We start from the raw sequence: 21,571 nt of genomic DNA, 5'->3' as shown, positions 1-21,571 counted from the left end.
GACGCCACCAGATGGCGTAATTTAAGATTATATGTATGGAGTAATATACTTCATGTCAAAGTCTTCTCTCAGTCAAACCAGAACATTCACCTGAAACTGAGGAAGTATAATGCCTAAGTACTTGAGCATGCATAAACATGCAAAGTTAACTTCGTTGCTTTTGATATCTGAGTAAAGGAAGTGTTTTTTTTATTTTAAATTAACCAAGATTTGACACAGAGTTGCATATTTCCTTTTCTCTTAAATAGATTTGACCCAAATTGAAGTATCCTTTGTCATATGTAAAACAAAGTCTATATATATTGCCTCTGGGTTTTGTAATTGCTTACGAACACTAAGCTCTCTACTGAATTATAACTTGATAGTACTGTAGTACGCGTAGCAGTAGCTCATGTAGCTAAATAAAAGTACAGATCTGAGCTTTCAACTAACTTTGATAGCAGCACAGTTCTCATAGCTAATTATAACAACAACAACAACATACCCAGTGTAATTCCACAAGTGAGGTCCGGGGAGGGTATAGTGTACGCAGACCTTACTCGTACCTTGGGGAGGTAGAGAGACTATTTTCGAAAGACCCTTGCCTCAAGTGCGGCAAATGAGAGTAGTTATGAGAAAGAAAATACATTAGTGAAGAAAACATGGCAACTAATAGAAAGCATTATAGAGCATTCAGAAAAAGGAACAACTGCGACAACTAAATAATGCGAGAAACACAATAAACAACATATGGTAACAATAATGTAATCAAAAGCAAGAAGCTACGAGCAGTGACGGATTCAGAATTTTAGGTTCGTGGATGCTTAACTTTTTTAACGTGTACGTAGTTACTACCAATCACATAGTAGAAGTGCACAACTATTTGAACACGATGGTAAAAAAAATTAATGAGAAAAGTCATATTAATATAATGGACGCATGGACCGTGAAATTGTGATGAAAAATGCAACCGGAAAGAAAAAACATTTGTTGGATTTTCGTATTTAGAAATGATCGAACTTTGGAGTACTCCTTTTTTTTTCCTTTCTTTGCTATAGAGAATAAGGTAAAAATTTTAAAAAAATAAAAATTGAATAGGGGAGGGTAAAACAGAAATTAAAAAAAAAAAAAAACGTAGCATTGGGTTAAAAAAGGCGGATAATAGAAAGAATAAAAAGAGGACGTAATTAGGAGTGGAGCAGACAAGAAATAAAGTAAAAAAGACTTGTTAGGAGTGAGTTTTGAACTCTCAACCACTCACACCTCATTAAAGCCTACAATATCATTTCTTAACCAAAGGACCCATTTGACCTTTTATTTGCTGGGTGCTTCTTGACACATTATACGGGTTTGCTTAAATTTTTTATATAACTACACATACTCTGAGTTTATTCAATGGGTGCTCAAGCACCCAATTTTTACATGTGAGTCATAAGTGTGATATATGCATGTTTGCATGATGTAGTCTAACTCTACATAGGCTCATCAACTACTTTACGGTTTCAGACTGTCAGTAATGAGTTTCTTTTAAAACATGAGGAGGGCGATTTTAGGCACTATTTTTGGAGCACGTGAACATATGGTCTCACTGTAAAACTAGGCATTTTATGTATATATTTTCTAAAATTAGTATAATACTACCTACTGGAACACATACTACAAAAGATTAAATGGTGCATTCGGTTGAAAGTTGAGTTATTTACTTAGGGGACTACGGATTTAAGACATTTTTTCTTTTTTTTTTTAGTGGTGAACCCATGTTCCAGAAATTCTAAATTCGCCTCTGATTACATGAGTCACCAAAAGAAAAGAAAAAAACAATTAATGCTTGTCTTGGTTTGTCCAGTCATGGCTGGGTTAACTAAACCTAGCAGCTCCTATGTTCTAAAATAATCTCAACTACCAAAAGTTGTTGTGGGGGCCGTGGGGTTGGTAACCAGTAAGTACTCAACAAGAGTGTTTCGGATTTAAGTTTTGAGAATGGAAGCCTTTGATAGGTTTACTTCATAATTGGACTTACGGCCAATTTGAATTAATCGGCCCGCGTACATTATGTAAGAATTAATGCATACATGATACATTACATATACCGAAAAGAACCCTAGAAAAGAATGAGAACCCTAATGATTGAAAGGATCGTTTACATGAAGACGATGCTGTCATGGAAACGAGAAAAGAAAGGTTACCAAGTCTTTTCCGAATAATAATTCTTCTAGAGTTTTGGGAGCCTCGGCATAATGGTAAAGTTAGTTGCTGTCATGTGATCAAAAGCTTACGGGTTCGAGGCGTAGAAATAACCTCTTGCAGAAATGCAGGGTAAGGCTGCGTATATACAATAATGTCTTGTGGTTCGGCCCTTCCCCGAACCCCGCACATAGTGGGAGCTTAGTGCACTGGGTTGCCCTTTTTTTTCTCTAGTTTAGGCTCCATTTACTGACAATGTAAAAAATGTTTAATGAATCAGATCATTCATAAAACAATTTTAAGTAATTTTCTATAATAAAAATTAATCGAAAACCAAATAAAAATGGTCATTCACTTACTATATAACATGTAAAAAATCACTGATAGTTTAAAAAATTATTACTCCATCGTTTGTGCGTGTATATGTCAATTTTCTTCTGTGACAATGGGTGAAAGGGAAATGAGATAATTAAGCTATGATTCGACAGTGACTTAATGCAGTAGACTCAACCATGAGCATGTCACTAGATCCAAGAAATTTTAAAGGAATGGTCACAGCATTATTTGCACTTTTTGTAAAGCAGCGAAAGGTTTCTGTGGTCCTCATACAAGAATAAGAAAAAATAGAAAAATCACCAAATTAAAATAACTTAGGGTATGCATGTGATAAAAGAGATAATTTGAGTCTATTTTGGAGGCTCTGGCTGTGGACCCATCATATATCCATCTACTAAATGAAACGTAACATCTCACTTTTCACTGAACCTTCTGTTAAGTCCTGAATTATTAAAGTGCAGAAGCAGTAGGAAAAAGTTATAACACATCATACAAATATATATCTTCCATCCCATGTATATAGAGGACCAAGCTCGCATGGTTTCTTTCGAAAAGGTTACTAACTACACCTTGTATGTAACGACCTTTTTCTTACAAACAGCTAATTATGTACAATTTTGGCTGCACATCCAATACAATTAAAGTGCATAAAGGTATGTCATTGGCTGATCTAACATGAAAGAAGTTATCCAAGTTTAAAGTTGTCCCTCTCGTGAAATGAGAAAGTGATGTTTTTTTATTTGGTCGAACCAAATTCTCGAAGGGCTCAAAAAAAGTGCCAAAACAGAATAGCCCCCGGCGAGGATCGAACTCGCGACCTTTCGCTTACGAAGCGAACGCACTACCACTATGCTACGGAGGCGGTTTATATTTCGTACTGATTTTTCCTTTTTTAGAGATGTTCAGCAATTAACTTACATTCAGTTTTGGCTTAGGAGCAATTGATTCTAACAAAAGGATTGTAATGTTGACAGTGACTAGGAAGGTGAGGAAAAGAATTCTTTAATTTGGCCCTTCTCAGCCACTATTGCTGCTTGTATTGCTGGTCTATAATGCACCGGTCTGTTCCTATGGAAACTTAAAAATAAAATTTAAAAACGTGATTTTGCTTTTACCAATAAATCCACCCTGTTAAGTAGAAGAGATGTTTAGTCGAACTAGTAACCTCAACTTGTGTAAAAAGTTTTAACATGTTGAACAAAGGTCGATACCAGTGAATTGCGTTGGACTTTATGGATGCGTAAAGAAGCTACTAGTATTAGAGCAAAAACAAATTCTCGTACAAATATCAGTAAGAATAAGAATATTTCTGTTACCCATTGTTGCATCCAAGAGAAACATATCCGTCTGCACTCTGCATGGTCACAAGGACTAGTAAAAAGCTTACAACAGAAATGCATGGTCACAAGGACTAATATAAGTATACAACAAAAGTGCATGTTCTAATCTCAGGGATTAGTACTAGTATACAACAAAAACAAAACTTAGCCCTAAGATTTACAACTTGCTCCCCAAATAGTTTATAGCTGGGGCAGAAATAACTAGACATGTTTGGGTCAGGGATAAGGTAAGTATATATGCAAAATCTGTTTTTAGATGTGCTGGCTACAAAGCAAAACCAAATGTTCTATGCGGTTGCCTGCATCCAAAAGCTATTGAGCCAAATATAATACATAAAGACACCCGTTGCAGAAATCAAGGCTTCCATCAGTGTCGACATTTATAAGTAGAGAATTTGTTAGCACGGCTTTCTTGTAAATAGACATCGGCTGCAATAACCTTACGATAGTAACGCCAAGACGCGTTCTTTTCAGTGATAGGTCGTTGACCAAATGGATTACTCTCCACATACTTTTGAACATTTTCTGCCATGGATAATCCTTCAAGATAAACACGCAAATCACCACCAGGCCCTGCTATGGATAAACAAAATGAATTTCATAAACAGTATGAATTGGACAACTACTCTTTATATCATGCATAAACAGAGGGTAAATGTCGATGACAGACCAAAATCCCTACACCATACATGATAGGAATGACAGTCGTTAAAGCGGTCATATAAAGTAAAATCGCTTTAATTAAACATAAACTGGAAGTATGAATTCCTGGAACTGTAAAGCGAGGAATTATCAACAACTTAAAAGGCTTGTACAAAGGAAAGCACAAAAAAGAGTTCAGCATCAATATGCATGATTCATCCAAAACCATACATGGATACTTGTGATGTCCAAACCATTACCAGTCTCTCAATGAAGAAGTCCAAGAAACAAAGTTCACAATGGACATGCCTGGCTTACCTAACACTGTACTTGTGATGGTTTTACAAGGGAAAGCGCGCGCACACACACATAGTGGGAGAAAACTCACCTAACGAGTCATCTTTCTCATCCATGTAGTGGTATGAATTTGGAAATATTGCTGTGTTTGGCTGAAAATCAGAAAATACAAGTTGAAACTCAATGAATTTTTGTCATGCAGTAACTTTGCCAGGAAGAGGAAAGGATTAAACTCACTGGATTACACAATGCTTTGTGAGGAGAGTCGTCCAATAGAAGAGTGTTCGACTCATCAAATTCACCTCTCTCCCACGGAAGATCCGGTTCATAATTATCCCACAACTTTTTTAGCTTCTTCAAGATAATAGGCTTGCTCCTCCTTTTCCCGACAACAGGGAAACCTGTATCAGTGCAGTGGGACTGATCCTGCATAAGTAGTTTCAAGTTTGTTTATACTACTTTCAGATGGACAACTGTAAGAGGCAAATAAGAAACTAAAATAATACAAAGGGGAAAAAAGTAGGCTAATTAAAAAGAAGCAGGTTGGAAATTAGCAACTCTTATCAAATACATCATTTATACTCTCACAAAAGGAAACTAAACGATTGAACGAAAGAGTTAGCTGTTTATCTTTTCTCAGATATTGGAAGGTCCACATCACACCCAGAACTTAATCAGACATATAAAGGGAAGGGTGACCAATGTTGTATAACGTGAACCCCGAAAGGACGACTTGAAAAAACAGGCACATCAAGCCTGAAAAGTAAATTAAATAATTGAATATAATGTTAATTTGCACAGAGAAAACATCGTATAGAGTGATTCTAAATCTACCCCGACAATTTAGCATCCTAGAGCAGTTCATTATTGAATCTGGAAATGAGCAGGAAAAGATTGAGACTCGAATTGACTTATGAATTATAAATCCATGCATCAGAAGAATGACAAAGCAGTGCAACTATCGAGCCTCATAATCATATAGATTAACTTTTCAAACCACTATCTATGGATGTCTCTGAGTTTAAGCACGACTGAATATCCTTCCTTATACAGTCAAATGATGAAGAATAAATGGATTTGGAATCCTCATATAATATTTGAGATAAGAGATACACTATGTGTTCTTAGACCAACAGGACCAATATAACATAATTCATGTTTTCTCAACTTGGATCTGATTCTAATTCCAAGCAGCTATTTCCTAGGTGCCCAATGATCTCCGGATTTATAAAACCATGCATTATTAATCCATGCCAACAGATCAGAAATATAACTAACTGTCACCACGCACATTCATTGCTGCCTTTTTCAACTGATATTAAAGTCCAAGCATCACAAGACTTTCTTTTTGTCCTTTGCTTCAAACACCTAGAGATACAACTAGCACCAGGTCAAAAAAAAGTATCTGAGAAGCAAGAAAGTCTTACCCAACAAAACAGCAACTTTTGCTTGGCATCTCCCAACAGAAAATCAAGAACCAATTCCATATTTCTCCTGAAAAATTTTCAACAACATACATGGGCCACATAAAATCATATGAGTCCATATCTAAACTACCGAATAGTTTCATATCTAGTTATATTAATAAAGTCACTATGGTGAGGAAACAAAGTTTGAAGAGTACTTGATCCTTGATGACCATACACCTACATGGAATCTCTCGAAGCAGAATTGCAGAAAATCGTCATGGAAAGGCCTTTTGAAAACTGGTACAGCAGAAAAAACCCAGTTAGCAACTAGGAGGAAAAGTAAAAACGAAAAGTGAAATACAAAGTTTGTCCAACTCCACCTGCTTTCCCTGATACAACGATACTCGCCTCCAAACTATATGGGACGTATCGAAGTGGAACAATATCAGCAAGTAATCCATTCACATCAAGTACAAGAAGCTTTTTACTGGAATGTGCATTAAGCGCTCTCCCCAAGGGAGGGATGATACCCACATTTGTGATTTGGCTCTTCTCAGCTACAAAACCACTCGCTCTTGACTGAGAAGGACTATCTTCAGTTGCTGATTGTCTTTCCCCATTCAAGGGTTCATTGGTTGTGATAATACAATGAGTGTCACTGGAGGCCCTAAGATCACATGGCATTGCATAACGCGAACTCTCTTTAGCGAATTCAATATCATATGACATATTCACGACAGCGTCTGTCTCATTTCTCTTCTCCTGCTCAGAACTTTCTGTCTTGGAGTTTATTGGAGACTCGTCCTTGATGGAAGCCACTGAACTGTTGATGTTCCCTTTCTGATTATCATCCTGAATTATTTCCTTTTTATTCCATGTTTCACTGCATGAACTGTCACCTGCTGCCTTCTCTAATAACATTTGTTGCACACCCATCAACAAGGTACCACCTCCGGCAGTGACTTCTTCAGGCAAATTATTGGAGTACGATATAGACACTTGGTAGCGATCTGAGCTGGTGGTTGTTTTGTTTTCCGTAATTGGGAAAGAGGAGGTAGCATTCGTCGTGATAAATGGTAAACTGCTTGCAGGAGCACTAGAATTCTTTCTCCTCTTCCTGGAATAAGTTATCAGCACTTCCAGTCTTGGGTATATTCGTAGACCCCTCATCTCAATTGCAGCATTGTTGACACCACTTTCAGAAGTCATACTATTGTCTACATTAGGAACTGCCTCGTTCCGGTTTTCAACTTCAGAGACAGATTTTGATTCTGAAGTAACAAAAATGTGACCCTTAGAAATGTCACTGCACCTATCACTACAAGTTTCAAGATCACGATCAGTACCACTAGACTTAGAGGGATTCTTCCTACTAGTTTCTTCTACCCCATCACACGTATTCTTAGGCGGACATGCCCTTATCTCACTACTGCCGATCACCAGGTCTCCTTCATAGCATGTGTTAAATCCCATCTCTGAAGTTTTACCGTCATCTACAGAAGCAGCATTTTCCAGTTCACAAGTAATTACATTATTTTCCAAGGAATTGGACTTGCTGTTCAGAATGCTTCTTTTCTTCTTTACCTTCCATGCACTCAAGTCCTGAATGCAACTTCTTACTTGTGTACTTGATTTCATATTGTCAGAAGAACGTATATGTGAATTATTTTCTTGATTCATGATCCTCGCTGGAGCTCCTAAACACAAAGCATTGATCCTCCTATTTTGCTTGTTTCTTATTCTTTCTGACTGCCGAGGAATGAAGTCATCAACATCTTTGTTATACTTTCCTCTGCTAAAAGAAGCGTTGTTGTTCAGCTTTCTCAGTTTAGTACCACTCTTCTTACTCTTCTCAGTATCCCAATAGTCGGGAGCCCCAGGCGCGGGCAATGCCTGGACAACAATCCTACTGCTATGCATCTTTTTCATTCGATAAATGGTGAAACAACATTAACACTTATCAGGCAGGTCCTGTGATGATACAAAACCAAATTTAAGTGAAAAATATCAGGCTATAACTGAAGAGTCATAATAGTGCATTTTCCTAATAAAAGCGGAAGCATGAAACGAGTAGAAACTTTTCCACATAATTTCCATGGCCATCTAGAGTGTGGCTACCGTAGTCATTAAAACCAACTTAGTGGCAGAAACAGGTAATCACAAATAAGCAGAAAGATATAACTTGAAAAAAAAACTACACCTCGGAAAACAGCAATGTATTCACTTACACACTTTCACAATCACAAACATTTTGGTCCCTAATTACCCTCATAATCGTCCTTAATACTTAACAACTGTTTACATTCCCGAAAAAGGGGGAAAAAGCAAACCAAGGGTGTGGCCTAGTGGTCAATGAAGTGGGTTAAGAACCATGAGGCCTCAGGTTCAGAGACAAAAAATCACCTACATTTCTTCCCATCTGTCCTAGCCTGGGTGGATAGAGTTACGTGGTACCTGTTACTGGTGAGAGGTGGCGGTATCCCGTGGAATTAGTCGAGGTGCGTGCAAGCCGTCCCTAACACCACGGTTATCAAAAAAAAAAAAAAGGAAAAGAGCAATATATTGACAGGCACAAACAAGTTGGTCAACCCCCAAAACAGAGTAAGCTCTGTTAGCTGGTTATAGATATTGCAACCATATTCAGTTTCTAGCAGTCACATTCCTACAAACAGATGAATGAATACAAATGGATAATACATCACATTCCAAAAATGAGGCAATGCCTATGTAGATTTAACCTAGAAAACTCAAAAATGGATTAATCGAATACTAAACGTATCAGAAAAAAAAAATGAAACAGGGCATTCTTTTTAAATATATTTGAAGCATATGAAAGATACCTAGTTGAATGTGTTGATGATGAGCTTTATTTTAGAGAGAAGTGAAAAATGGGTTTGATATTTTGAGTAACAAACCAGAGATTCATAAGATGGACTTTCTTGGATACCCGATCCAAGGATTTGAATCATTTGGGGATTCGGATCCTTCTAAATTCCCATCAATCTTATCCAGGGGCGGATCTATGTGGAGGGCTGGGGGTGCCACGCCACCCGGACACTTCGGTAGAAATTCGTATATGTATGTGCATATGTATACAAAATTCAATATATATTGATCTTGCCACCCATACTAACAAAGGAGGGAATGGTGCCACTGGTGAAGGGCATGCCATACCACACAATTGACCTGAGTTCGAATCTCATCTAGCACATATTTTTTGGCTTGCTCTTTTGCTTGCTGCTAATTACACGCATCAGCTGTATCCTTTTTCATTTTTCATTTTTTATTTTTTTCTTCAATTCTTCTTTACTTGCTTTAATTAATTCTTGACCTTTTTTTCCTCCCTCTTTCTCAATTATTAATCTCTTGATATACACGTTGCGTGCATATCCCATATCAATGAGTACTAAATTTTAAAATATCACATAAATATTAAGTAATAAGGATAAATAATATTATGATAAAATTTAAAGGATATTGTGATCTTTCACCGATGTTTGCGCTAAGTGAAGATGATTGAGTTAAAGCTACAATTCTTGATTCTTTCTCAACTTTGTATCTGCAACAACACACAAAGACATTGGAGGATGAAGATATTGAAGTAACGATATTAGATGGTTTATACAGGTAAGGATTTTAACGTGGAAAATCTGTTTCTCTCTAAGTTTTAGAGAATAAGGCATCCTGTTCCTACAATTTTTTTAGACTGCTTAGATTTCTTTAATCTCAAAATATCTAGAAGAGAACACTATTAAATAAATCGAAAAAGATAAATAACCTGAACCGTAACCCAAAATCCAACAAACCGACCCGTTTATCCTATTTGGATGGTGTGGCACCCGGAACCTTCAAATCCTGGATCCGCCTCTGATCTTATCCACTTTGTCCAAATATTTCCCTTTTTTGTAGGTTTAGAAATCATAAAGAGTACTTTCCCTTCCACTTTTACTTGGCGGCTTGTATACTAAAAATTGATGTTCACTTTTACTGTTTAGAAAACCAAGAGATAGTTTTCCTTACTATTAATTATTGAATTGGAAACTTTAATAAATTGTTAATATGTTCACAATTTTTAGAGTATATTTGATTGATTTCAATCATTAAATGACTTAGTATTCCCTCCGTTTCTAAATAAATGGTGTTTTAAGCTTTTTATTTTATTTCAAAATAAATAGTGCTTTAGAATTTCAAGAAAAAATTGATCTTATTCTTCCAAAATTGTCCTTATTTATATAATCAAGAATCATTAAGTAGATTTTCTAGGAAAGAGGTAAAATTTGATTAGGGATAAGTTAGTAAAAACACTTCTGATTTTCTAGGACTGAGCAATTTCCTAAGGGATGTGAATAAGCTAAAAACACCACTTATTATGAAATGGAGGGAGTAATAATTAGAGGTGATATAATAAAATTGTCATTCTATTTATGCCTCTTAAAGGTCGTGTCAAATCAATACAAGACAAGTAAAAGTGGATGGTAGGAGTACAATTTTAAATAGGTATAAAAATTGAAAAAAAATAGGAGCACGTATCAGATGAAATCCAAAAGCGCAAAATCTAGAAAATTTGGCCATACCAAACTTAGCATTATAACATTTTTGCATAAATATATCTTAGATAAATGAATTCTTGATGATAGAAAAGCAATATGTTTGGTAATTTATAATGAAATTTATGACAATCCAAGCTGTAAAGCATCCCAAACGTGTTCTTGGGACGTAAAAGTTAGACAACCTAGACGTACAAGGTGTGTGAAGTGTACGTTTTTTCATCGACTGTGCATTCCATGAAACTTTAATCTTGTTTGCTTCAGAGTTCATATAATGCCGAAACTAGATCAAACTTTACATAAACCATCATAGGTAAGTGTACAAGCTTACTCGCTTCTAATTTTGGCTCTGCTTGAATTAAACCTTCTCAAGTTATAAAATAAATTAAATTAACATTTTTAATCCTTCGCCCATTTGCTTTAAACTTGTGATTTGAAAGTTCATGTCATGTAGAAGCTTCTATAGATTGTTAGAAATCAATGCTCATTATTTAATCACATAGTTTTAATCAGCAAGAAAAAATTTCAGAAGATATTGAAGTTTTATAGGAGTCTTAAGTGTCTCTAGCCCACAACATAGAGATAAGGTGTGGGTATATCCTACCCTCGCTGACCCCACTTGAGATGACACTGCGATGTTGTTACAGGAGCCAAGCATCGTGTATGCAAAAACTTGATTTGTGGTGTTGAACAAAAGATGTCAAAAAGTTGCAAATGAAGTTTCATGATCTTCAACATAATCAATTATTCAAGAACCTCAACTTCTGTTCATCTGCTTAGCTATTTCAGCGACTTGTACCTTGAGCTTTAGTTACCCTAATTCTTCTGATTATTCTTTAATGCAGAGTTATTTCCTCTTCATTAATTGTACGGTACTTGTTTAAGTAGCAGCTTTATCTGAAGTATATGCTTTCCTCGTTTTTCACTAATGCAAGTTGAAAGGCCATTATTCTGGGAACACCAATAACGCAGAAAAAAATTAGAACAGGCTTGCTATTACAATATTCATATACACAACACCCATTAAACAATACACCTATTAAGAAGAAACTAAGCTGAACCAAAACTTATTACATACAAGCCCTTCTCAATGTGCTGCTGCTGTCTCATAATTCATCTGCAGAGAGAGTACGCTCTCACAGGCCTCCAACACTTTGGTGCTGGATTGCATATGTTGGCTGTACAGATCACAGCACTTCATCCTATTCCCACCAAAGAGTTGTCCCAAATACTATGTCACTCATTCAAGGAAATATTTTCAGGCATCAATGTTTTGGGGCAGTTGTGCATATAAGCTTTTATCCAAATAAGCAGCAAAGCAATAGTCACTGCTTGTCAGGAAAGACTTTGTTTCAAAGTATAAGCAGTTGTAGGCAGTCACAGTGGCTATCCGCAGTGACAATACACAGCAAAATAACTGCGACAGCCAACGAATCGACAGTTATGCCTTGACGTACTTATCAACATAGCCCTGGAAAATAGAACTGTTAGTTACATGGTAATGAATTTGCAATGTCTTTTAATCAAAGCATCCTACACAACCAAGGTTACATCAAATCTCTAGATGATGAGAACTGTGAACTTCAGAACATGGGGTGAACAAAGTTGGAGATGTCAAAAGATTATAAGTCTCAAGACAAACAAGGCCACAGCTGAGTTAATCTGCCTACCTAGGATTTTACCGCATATTCAACTCTTTACTATGGGACCTCAGAATCCATTCAAAGGTAACAGGGATATCATGTAGTCCCTCGATGAATGTTGAACAATACAGTGACACTTAACTATAAAAAGAACTGCAACTAACGAAAATGAAATCGATGGATGATTCAATTGCCATACTTAAACAGCTTACCATACAGCTAACTCATCTCTCTGACCCCTCCAGCATTTAAAGAGTTATCCCTTAGAAACACAGGTAGACTGCTATATAAGCTAAGGCAACAGCAAGTTATCTACTTTAGGTATCAGAAAACTGAGAAACAAACATGCAACCACTGCAAGTAGGTGTTACCCAAAGGAGGAAGCAAAAGAACCACGGTTTGGTCAGAGGAGTGGCTTTGGAGAAGTATGCTGATTTGAGTTTTTAGACAAGGATTACATTTGTTCTAATGGTTTGCCCCTGTTTTGCTTTAGGATGTTTTACTACTAGTTAATCATTCCCAACAACCCCGACTCACCTACTTACGGATATTGCGAAGTATGCCCAGCACAATCACTTTAGCGTAAACTCAATAATCCACATTAATTATAGACAAGCTAAAAATTCAGTAGCTGTAAATTTGATTCAATCCTAATAAGCAAAAACTAAACCCCACCAGTAGATCACATAAGAGGGTTTTTGTAAAAGAGTATAGACAAGGATATACCAGAAGGCGGCAAATGGGCGGGTTGGTTCAAAGCGGGTCAACCCAATAATCAGGTCATGACCCAACCCACACAAAGTCTGCTAACATTCCATCCTTTTTTAACACTTCTTAGTAAGAATGCAAAAGCTGGAGTATTTTTTAAAAAGTTATTAGCTTAAGTTCTTCAAATGTACATTACTCCAGTCTCTAAATTTGATTATGTATGTTTTGGTTAGGGTTGTATTTTGACTCGTGGGTTACACTATGTTGCCCATTTTGACTCAATTTTTTGATGGGTCATTTCGGAATCAACTCATTGGGTCAAGCCAATCAACAAATCATAACCCAACCCGTATAAACTTGGTTGGATCAGGCAGCTTACTATCACTAGTTTAATTAAGCTAAAAATGTTTTACTAGATGTAAACTTGATTAAATCCCTTGACAAAAACTAAAACATCACCAGTAGATCTAACAATTAAAAAAACATCACAGTAGATCACATAAAAGGAGATTCAAGAAACGGTATAGACAAGAAGAGGCCATACCATCACTAATTTAGTTAATTTCCTTTGTGATGAGTCAATGTAATGGTCGATTTTTGCCTTAGACTTGGGTATTTGGTGGCTTTTCATAGCTCCGGAGACCTTGTCAACAGTTTTCTTGACTATTGTCTTGAAAACCTCCTTGCTCATATTACCTTGGCGCCATGATGGTTTTAACAGCTCCTTCACAAAATTAGCAACTGAAATCTTGAAAAGCCTCATAGATCTGGAATCTTTACTTTTCTTTTTCTCCCCAGATGCCTTCAACTGTTCCATCTCTATCTCTCCTGTAGGAAGATCTTCCTCATCACTTGAATCATTTGGACTTCCATTCTCAACAGCACCCACCTCTGCCTCAGCTGTCTCGCCAAATTCATCATTTTCTGCCGATGCGGTAAATGCGATAGCTCCATCTCCTTTCTGCCTCTTGTTTACTTCCACATCTAGTGGCTCATTGGATCCACTGAGCCTTAACATAACGCCAGAGTCATCAGTTACTTCACGCTTTTGACCAGGATCAGACTTCTTAAGTGAGTTAGTAGATGGCTCTATGCTGTCATAGAGTGGATCATACTGGTTACCACCAGGCTGGGGAAACATTCTTTCGGCTGCACTGGCAGATGGTGGGGTAATATTTCGTGAACCAAGACTTTCTGCAGGATGGCCATCTGTTGGCATATTGCTCAAACTAAATGCACCATATTTATTACTAGGTAGTGTATCTCTTCCATGTATTAAAGGATCCGAACCGAATTTCGTAGTTAGTGGCTGGTCAAATGTAGATGCATAAGGGTTGAAATGAGTTGAAAATCTGGATCCACCGTAATCAGGCAACCGAGGAGTTTGATTCTGTTCTAACAAATCAGATGCGTACCTTGAAGCAGAGGAACTAACTCCAGGCTCAGCAAGATGTCGAGAAATACCATCGGTCTGACGACCAGCATGTGGCTGTTGCATGTAAGGGTAAATATTAGAAGATGGACCAGGAAGTTCACCAAGAGCCGTAGATTCACCGAGGAAAGCTGGTGGTCTAGTCGGTGATCCCCTAGAGTAGACAGGTTGAGTCCGCACATAGGCATGATGTTCACCAATTTGAGGAATATTTGGCGATGAGCTTGCATAGAAGTCATTCCTTGAAACTAATATATTTGGTTGAAAATGTACTTGAGGAACACTATGTTGTCCACCAGCTGCATTTCCAGAGGAGTCGTTCACAAATTGAGTGTGTGGTGCCTGTGACAGTGCTGGACGTGGTGGAAGAGAATTCCAAGAGGAACTCAGAGGTACAGCGAATGGAGACGGTTGATGAGGAAATGGAGCTTGATATGGAGGAGCACTTCCGATATATGCAGAATTAAAAGATGGGGGCAAGTAATGATCTCTGGGCATCTGCTGAGCAAATGCAGTACTTGAAGCCTGTGGAAGTGAAGGAAAGGAAGCAGATAAGGGTGTTGTTTGGAGTACATCTGATGGGCACGAGTCCTTAGCAGACACAAATTGAGGAAACTGGACTGGTGGGACCATGAATGATGTTTGGACAGATGATAACTCCAAAATAGATGAATCACATTCCTCTTTGAGTTTCTCATCTGCATTTAAGAGCATCTGATCAGAGACATGATCTTCAGACTGATTAATCCCCATATTTCCAACTGAGGAGGGCCCGCCCCCAGCAGCATCACCAGGAAGCTTCTCCACTTCAGCAACAATTACTGGACTGTCAGCAAGTTCCATTTGATTCTCTTTTCCATAAAGCTGAGAAGTAGGCTCAGTTTCTTTCATATCTTTAGTTTCCATATCAGGAATATCCTGGTTTTTGGATCTATCATGATTATTCCCAATATTTCCATGTGTATGAGAATCCCTTGAATCGTGCATATCAGAATCCTTTGACATAGGTGGAAGATCTCGGTGCTGATGTTTGCTCCTGTGTGATCCTGATCTACCACTCTTATCAAGCTCAGCATGGAAATATCGACACGATGCTCCACGGTAACACTTGCCTCGAAGGAAGTCAAAGCATTGGGGAGGATAGTCTCTGTCCCTTCTCATTTTGTCGCCACCAAAAGATAGCCCATGCCTAGAAGGCGACTTGCTTCTACTTCTGCGTCTTTTTGGAGAGATGCTGTAAAGTTTAAGCATTGACAATTTTAAGATCATCCACAACTACAGTAGAAATCAAATCAACAGAAGAGATATTGGCCAGAAACATAGCAAAAGTAAATCAAAATGAGTACCTCCGAGATCGATCCCGCCTGTCCTTTCTCTTCCGTGGACTCTTCCTCCTCCTCCTATCATATGGAGAGCGGCTTCTGCTCCGGCTTCTTCCTCTTTTTCCATGTCTCCGCTTATACCTTGGTGAATCATCAGAATCACTGTCACTAACCCCCTCCCTAACCAATCTCCCATACTCATCAACCTTCCGTGTAGGAGATTTATCCTTAGCATCTTTCCTAACCAAATCAAAACTGTCATTATCATCAACACCCAAAACATTTTCTCCATGAGGTCCTCCAGGAGCAGTATCACTCTTCAAAGATAATCGATTCCCATTACTATGATCAGTGGAATCCTCAAATTTTACAGCAGCAAAAGATTCTTTATCATCTCTGGCAACAGAATTTGAAGGTTTAACTGAAGATAAGGGTGATTTCCCAGTATCAGTCCTGGCAGTTATAGTAGCAACTTCACTAGGCGGAGGAACCGTCAAACAGCCAAGATCTCCAAGACAATTCTCACTAGCATTGTCTAAACTGTCGTCCGAGGCATAGCCTTGAATCAGCCTGAAAGGACTGGCAGCTTCCATGAGCTGACTGTCAACATTCTCAAGATCAACCTCCTTATCAGTGGGTGATGCACTAGGATGGCTCAAACCTTTCTCTAGGGAAGATGATATCTGCACCTGATCATCCAGGAAGGGTTCATTATCCCTGTTTAAACCATTGGCCTCAGAAGATGGTGCCGGAGGACTTGAAGGAGCACGGTATGGAGAATCTGCAGAGACTGAAGATGTAAGAGGATACAAACACAAAGGAGGCAACTTTGCATCGAAGTCAAAATCTCTTTTATATTTTTGGACAAAGTTAAAATATCAAAGCCAAAAGCTAAGAACCTTATAAGCCAATCAATCAAAAAGTACCCTCAACCCAAGTTAGATGGGTTGGATATATGGATCCATGTATCCATTACGCTCCATTCAGTTTCATTTCAATTCACTGTTAAGATGATTCCTTACGATTAAACTATCTTTAAGCTAGACTTCACCCTACTGAAACCTCAACCAGCTATCAAATCAAAATGTCGTCAGAAGCAAAACAAAAAAATAAAGCAACTAGCATAATTATTATATTTTTTTGATAAGGTAAATAATTTTATTGACAAGTGTGGAAATTCCATGTACAAGACATATACCAAAAGAAAAGAACCTACACCAAAATATGGTTCTCAACAAAAGAGATCCAATCCACTATACTAATAGGGACTTCATAAGAACACCAAAACAAAGCTAGAGACAACATACTACTTTGCATTAGCATAATTATTTTAAGCAATTAAATGTTCCAGGGCTGTCTTTATCTCATATCAGCTGAAGGCGATTCACATCTGTGGTAGAGTCCTAACAAATTTTAAACTATAGACATTCTATTGTGTACTCATGATGAATGCTGTGAATTAAAAAAGAATTAAACACAAAGCTACAAGATATGCATTCAGCTATTTTAACACAACTCACTTGCACAGAATTCTCAGTTTAATTCCTCTATTTACATAAACAGTTTGCACCTTGTCTTTGTTCCTCTGGCTCCAAGGACCCACAGTACGATGAATTTTGATGTAGTATATCTTCAGTTAAGCTATCCTGTAACTGCTTCTCATCCCCAAAGGAGTGCATCTGTTGATCTTCATCTAGCTGGGTGATATCGTCTGATAGTCCAACAGAGAAGCAAAATAGCTTCAGAGTTCCAACCATAGACTATAAACTTTTACACTCGTCAATCAGGAAAAATGAAGCTTCCAGGTAATACAGAAACGCGAAGGATTCAATGGAACGGGTTGTAAAGGGAACAAGCATATATTAAAGTGGCAAGTGCAAAATAGAACTTGATAAATAACTTGATCCAGCAATCAACAACTCCAAAAGTGTAGTTCAATCACCTCACATTCTTTTAACTGAGATAGCAAGAATCTCGCTTCTCTTCTTTTTCTAAATACACATCAGAATCACAGTAAGGACTCCTTCAGCTGCTGCACGTGGCACTCTAGTAAGGAGTCCTCTTAAACTTCCGAGTTCTTACTTTTCCTCTGTTATACTAGGCATGAGAGATAAATTAGAGGCAACTAATGGCAATTGATTGGTTCTCCCTGCATCTGACCCATTGCAGCGTATCGCGTCCACTATCTGTCTTTCAAATATGAGCAAAGGTCCTCGTAGTTCAGGGATCTAGACTAGCACAAAAGAAAATAAGACTGAAGGAAACCTTACCCAAATGAAGAGTTCCAATAACATGTAGAACCAAAGATCACTTTCCAAAGGAAACATATGCTAGAATCCTTGCTATAAAATGCGCTCTTTTCCAATAAGTTAGTCAGTTTGGTCTCTCCCGACGCTAGTTCGTTTGGTCTCTCCCGACGCTATACACTTAGAAAGTTTTAATAGGAACTATTCAATTTCTATTCTTCAATAGGCAAAGACAGCATGTGGTCACGTTTCCCTCAACAAATACTAAGCGACTCACATTTGTTATATTCTCGTGATTTTAATACTGGGTCAAGCTACGCCCATATATTGGGATAGACGACAACAACAACAACATACCCAGTGAATCCCACAACGTGGGGTCTGGGGAGAATAGAGTGTACACAGACCTTACCCCTACCTGTTTCCGGAAGACCCTCGGCTCAAGAAAAGGCATATGAAAGGTTAGATACGGGCAAACAAATCAAAGCAATTATGAAAATGAAAACAATGAAAGTAAATAAGTCATTATAAACCAACAGATACTCGCAGAAATCAAGAGACAAGAAACTATAGAGCAATATAACTACTTGCAAGAAAGATAAACGCGACTACCTACTAGCCTTCTACCCTAATATGAGTCCTCCATACCCTCCTATCTAAGGTCATGTCCTCGGTAAGCAGGAAATGCGCCATGTCCTGTCTAATCACCTCTCCCCAATACTTCTTCGGCCTACCTCTACCTCTTCTGAAACCGTCGCTAGCCAGCCTCTCGCACCTCCGCACTGGGACATTTGCATCTCTCCGCATCACATGCCCAAACCATCTCATCCTCGCTTCCCGCATCTTGTCTTCCACTGAGGCTACTCCAACCTTGTCTCGGATGACTTCATTCCTAATCCTATCGCTCCTAGTGTGCCCACACATCCCTCACAGCATTCTCATTTCCGCCACTTTGGGATAGAAGTAGCATAAAATAGCAATAAGAAATAGAGAATAGACACGTGGAGCATACAAACAGAATATATTCCACTAACCTTCCATCTCCATATCAGAATCAGCAGCTGAATGAGACGGAGCTGAGTTTATTGAATTAATAAGTTGAATTGATGAGCCTTCTCCTGGAAATGCTAGTGATATAGGCTTAGGAGGAGAAGATGGAAGACCTGAGGCCAAATTCTTACTTACTGGTAAACCTTCTCTGTAAACAATTCCTCCGTCGTGCTCAAACGCCCCCTCATCTTTAGCACCATTAGCATTTGTAGTGGAAGATATGAGAGGTGGTGAAGATGGTGGAAGAGGTGGATCCCCAGGAGGTGAAGGCGGCAAAGGTGGCTGAGGAGGGCCAGGTACTGCAGGTTGTACATGGGAATCATTGTTTCTCGAATGCGTGGAGGGGTCAAATCCGGAAGGTGTGGAAAAACCAGGGTTCTGCAAATTAGGTGGTAGTGGCGGTGGCGGAGGAAGATTATGATGAAACAATTGCATACTGTCTGGTGATGGCTGATGAATTGCACCTCTATAAGGCATTTGACCCAGTGGTGGAGGTGGTGGAAGAACTCTAGGAGCACCCGGAGCTATTGCAGGTGGAACATGATGCATACTGGGATTCCACTGTGAATGCTGCTGGGCAGATGGAGGAGGAGGAGGGGGCAGTGGATAAAATAGACTAGAATCACTGCCACTTGTTGAAACTGGAAAAGGTGGACAAGGGTGACGTACACCAGGATGGGCATGCTGATATGCAGGAGGGCCATGCTGACCAACTTGGGGTGGTCCTGGTGGATGACCATGTGGCATCATAGGTGGAGGGGGAGGAGGCCACTGCTGCAATTGAGGCCTAGAAGTATTAGCATTTTGACCAATCTGAGTTCCATAGTTACCCTGACCATACATCTCAAACAGCTAGCTACCAATAGAATTAAGAAATCTGGAGTGCACGATCCCACCCAGTCCAAGAGTTCCCACGTGCTGATCACCAAATTAACTCATCCACAGCAGCCCCTTCAAACACAAAATGCAACATTGTAACAATCCAAAGATTCCATAGATATAATTCATGGAAGAAGGGAAAACACAACTTTCTTTGACCTTGCAGACAAATACAGAAATGAAGTAAAAGAAACAAGGGAAAGAGAAGAAAAAAGAAGTCAATGCAAAAACTGAAAAGGTAATAAACTAATCTCAGCATTGATATTACCTGACCAAATTTAAAGAATTCGACTTCAAAGTGATACTTCCCTCCTCCAGTTTATGAGAGTGAGTGAATTTTATCTAGGTCATCACATACTCATGCCTTTTTTTTTTCTTTTTTTCTGCGGCAAAGCCTATCACCACTATCTATACTGCTAATACACTTCCAGTGACGTAGAAATAAGGAATGCATGAATGCCCACAAAGTTGACAACTTTCATATTTTACAGAACCACCCAGGCAGACATGCTAAATGATACTCAATAAAAATGAAATCTTTAACCAAATAACAGGATAAATTTTAACTTAATCCCTAACCAGGAAGACCCTAGGGACCAACCCCACCACCCCCAACACAACCAAAAAAAATCATCAACATGAAACCTCAAAAAAATTACACACTTAAATCATCAACTTGACTAAAGAAACTATCTATTCCTCAATTTTTTACTCCAAAGCTGTCCTAAGCACCAAGACACTTCACACTTCCAGTTAAGGATACTTTGAAACACAAAAAATCGGTGATTTCAAACTTACAAACAAAAAGTTTTACTTAAACCAAATAATCAATCAACCAAAAGCATCTTAATCCCAAATTTATAAGCATAGAGAGAGAAAGGGAACGGAAAAATACGCTCAGCTTTTAAATTCTTAAGTATTTTCAAGTGACAGTAACGAAATGTCCAGAAATAAAAGTACAACAGTAAAAAAAAAAAAAAATACGCAGAATACAATTAAAATGCATACCAAATAACGAAATAGCAGGTCTCGAAGATGTGAAATTAAACTGATTTTGAAGATCTGAATTGAAATCCAGCCAGTTAAGCATTCGACAACTTTGAAGTCCTCTTATGGCTTAAATTAAAACCCTAGAGAGAGAAAAACACACACACATATACACACAGTTAGAGAGAGAGAGAGAGAGAGTACAGTTAAACACAAAAACAAAATAAAAAACAAAATAGAAAACGGAGGACTAACAATTTTTTTTTACCGCAATTCGGCAAAGTTAACGGTCATGGAAAAGCAGTCGGGTGATGGGCTTGCGCTTAAACGAGTTTCGTGAAAGTTCGATACCGGGTTATTCGCCCTATTTGGGTTGGTCCAATTTTACCCTTCAAATTTGTGGTCTTTAATTTTTGTCTTTCAACACTTTTAGCGCGGCAATGAATTAAAACTTGGCCGGCATAGTTGGTATATAGTTTTGATATATCATAATATTTCATAATTTGTGTAAAATTAATCCGTATGAAGGACAATTCGTGGAATAATTTGTTCAATATTTATCCAAACGGG

The 21,571-nt window shown here is 38.1% G+C and overlaps 2 protein-coding genes and 1 non-coding gene across 5 annotated transcripts; all 3 read right to left on the bottom strand.

The window, feature by feature from the left end:
* Window positions 1-3,289: 3,289 nt before the first annotated feature.
* Window positions 3,290-3,361, bottom strand: TRNAT-CGU (transfer RNA threonine (anticodon CGU)). The gene has a single exon. It is a non-coding gene; the product is annotated as a tRNA-Thr (tRNA).
* Window positions 3,362-3,826: 465 nt separating this feature from the next.
* LOC132600353 (uncharacterized) lies at window positions 3,827-9,249 on the bottom strand. 3 transcript variants are annotated; one of them, XM_060313437.1, is made up of 7 exons: window positions 9,028-9,249; window positions 6,568-8,158; window positions 6,403-6,484; window positions 6,206-6,272; window positions 5,016-5,204; window positions 4,870-4,930; window positions 3,827-4,415 (listed from the first exon to the last, which is right to left on the bottom strand). In XM_060313437.1, the coding sequence occupies exons 2-7, from the start codon at window positions 8,114-8,116 to the stop codon at window positions 4,207-4,209; spliced, it is 2,157 nt and encodes a 718-aa protein (XP_060169420.1). In that variant the 5' UTR covers window positions 8,117-8,158; window positions 9,028-9,249; the 3' UTR covers window positions 3,827-4,206. The 3 variants fall into 3 exon arrangements, with proteins under 3 accessions (XP_060169420.1, XP_060169437.1, XP_060169429.1); XM_060313454.1 differs by having other exon boundaries at window positions 3,827-4,412; window positions 9,028-9,248; XM_060313446.1 differs by lacking the exon at window positions 9,028-9,249 and adding an exon at window positions 8,642-8,983.
* A 2,449-nt stretch (window positions 9,250-11,698) lies between these two features.
* Window positions 11,699-21,223, bottom strand: LOC132600346 (uncharacterized). Its single transcript, XM_060313424.1, has 6 exons — window positions 21,023-21,223; window positions 19,120-20,086; window positions 17,410-17,550; window positions 15,864-16,620; window positions 13,630-15,751; window positions 11,699-12,205 (listed from the first exon to the last, which is right to left on the bottom strand). The coding sequence occupies exons 2-6, from the start codon at window positions 19,976-19,978 to the stop codon at window positions 12,176-12,178; spliced, it is 3,909 nt and encodes a 1,302-aa protein (XP_060169407.1). The 5' UTR covers window positions 19,979-20,086; window positions 21,023-21,223; the 3' UTR covers window positions 11,699-12,175.
* Window positions 21,224-21,571: the final 348 nt, after the last annotated feature.

This window comes from Lycium barbarum, chromosome 1 (genome assembly GCF_019175385.1).
Source record: "Lycium barbarum isolate Lr01 chromosome 1, ASM1917538v2, whole genome shotgun sequence".
NCBI lineage: Eukaryota > Viridiplantae > Streptophyta > Magnoliopsida > Solanales > Solanaceae > Lycium > Lycium barbarum.
Note: the sequence above shows the minus strand (reverse complement) of the source record. Positions and strands in the feature narration are given on the sequence as shown.

Bases quoted from the DNA above. Each gene is read 5' to 3' on its own strand.
- LOC132600353 (XM_060313437.1), bottom strand. From the start codon at position 8,116: ATGAAAAAGATGCATAGCAGTAGGATTGTTGTCCAGGCATTGCCCGCG. The intron at 6,273-6,402 runs GTACTCTTCAAA...AAAATTTTTCAG, and splicing joins GTATGGTCATCAAGGATCAA to GAGAAATATGGAATTGGTTC. The intron at 4,931-5,015 runs GTGAGTTTAATC...TCTGATTTTCAG, and splicing joins ACAAAGCATTGTGTAATCCA to CCAAACACAGCAATATTTCC.
- LOC132600346 (XM_060313424.1), bottom strand. From the start codon at position 19,978: ATGTATGGTCAGGGTAACTATGGAACTCAGATTGGTCAAAATGCTAAT. The intron at 16,621-17,409 runs GTGCAAACTGTT...CAGTCTCTGCAG, and splicing joins GCCAGAGGAACAAAGACAAG to ATTCTCCATACCGTGCTCCT. The intron at 12,206-13,629 runs GTATGGCCTCTT...TCTATTTTCCAG, and splicing joins AATTAACTAAATTAGTGATG to GGCTATGTTGATAAGTACGT.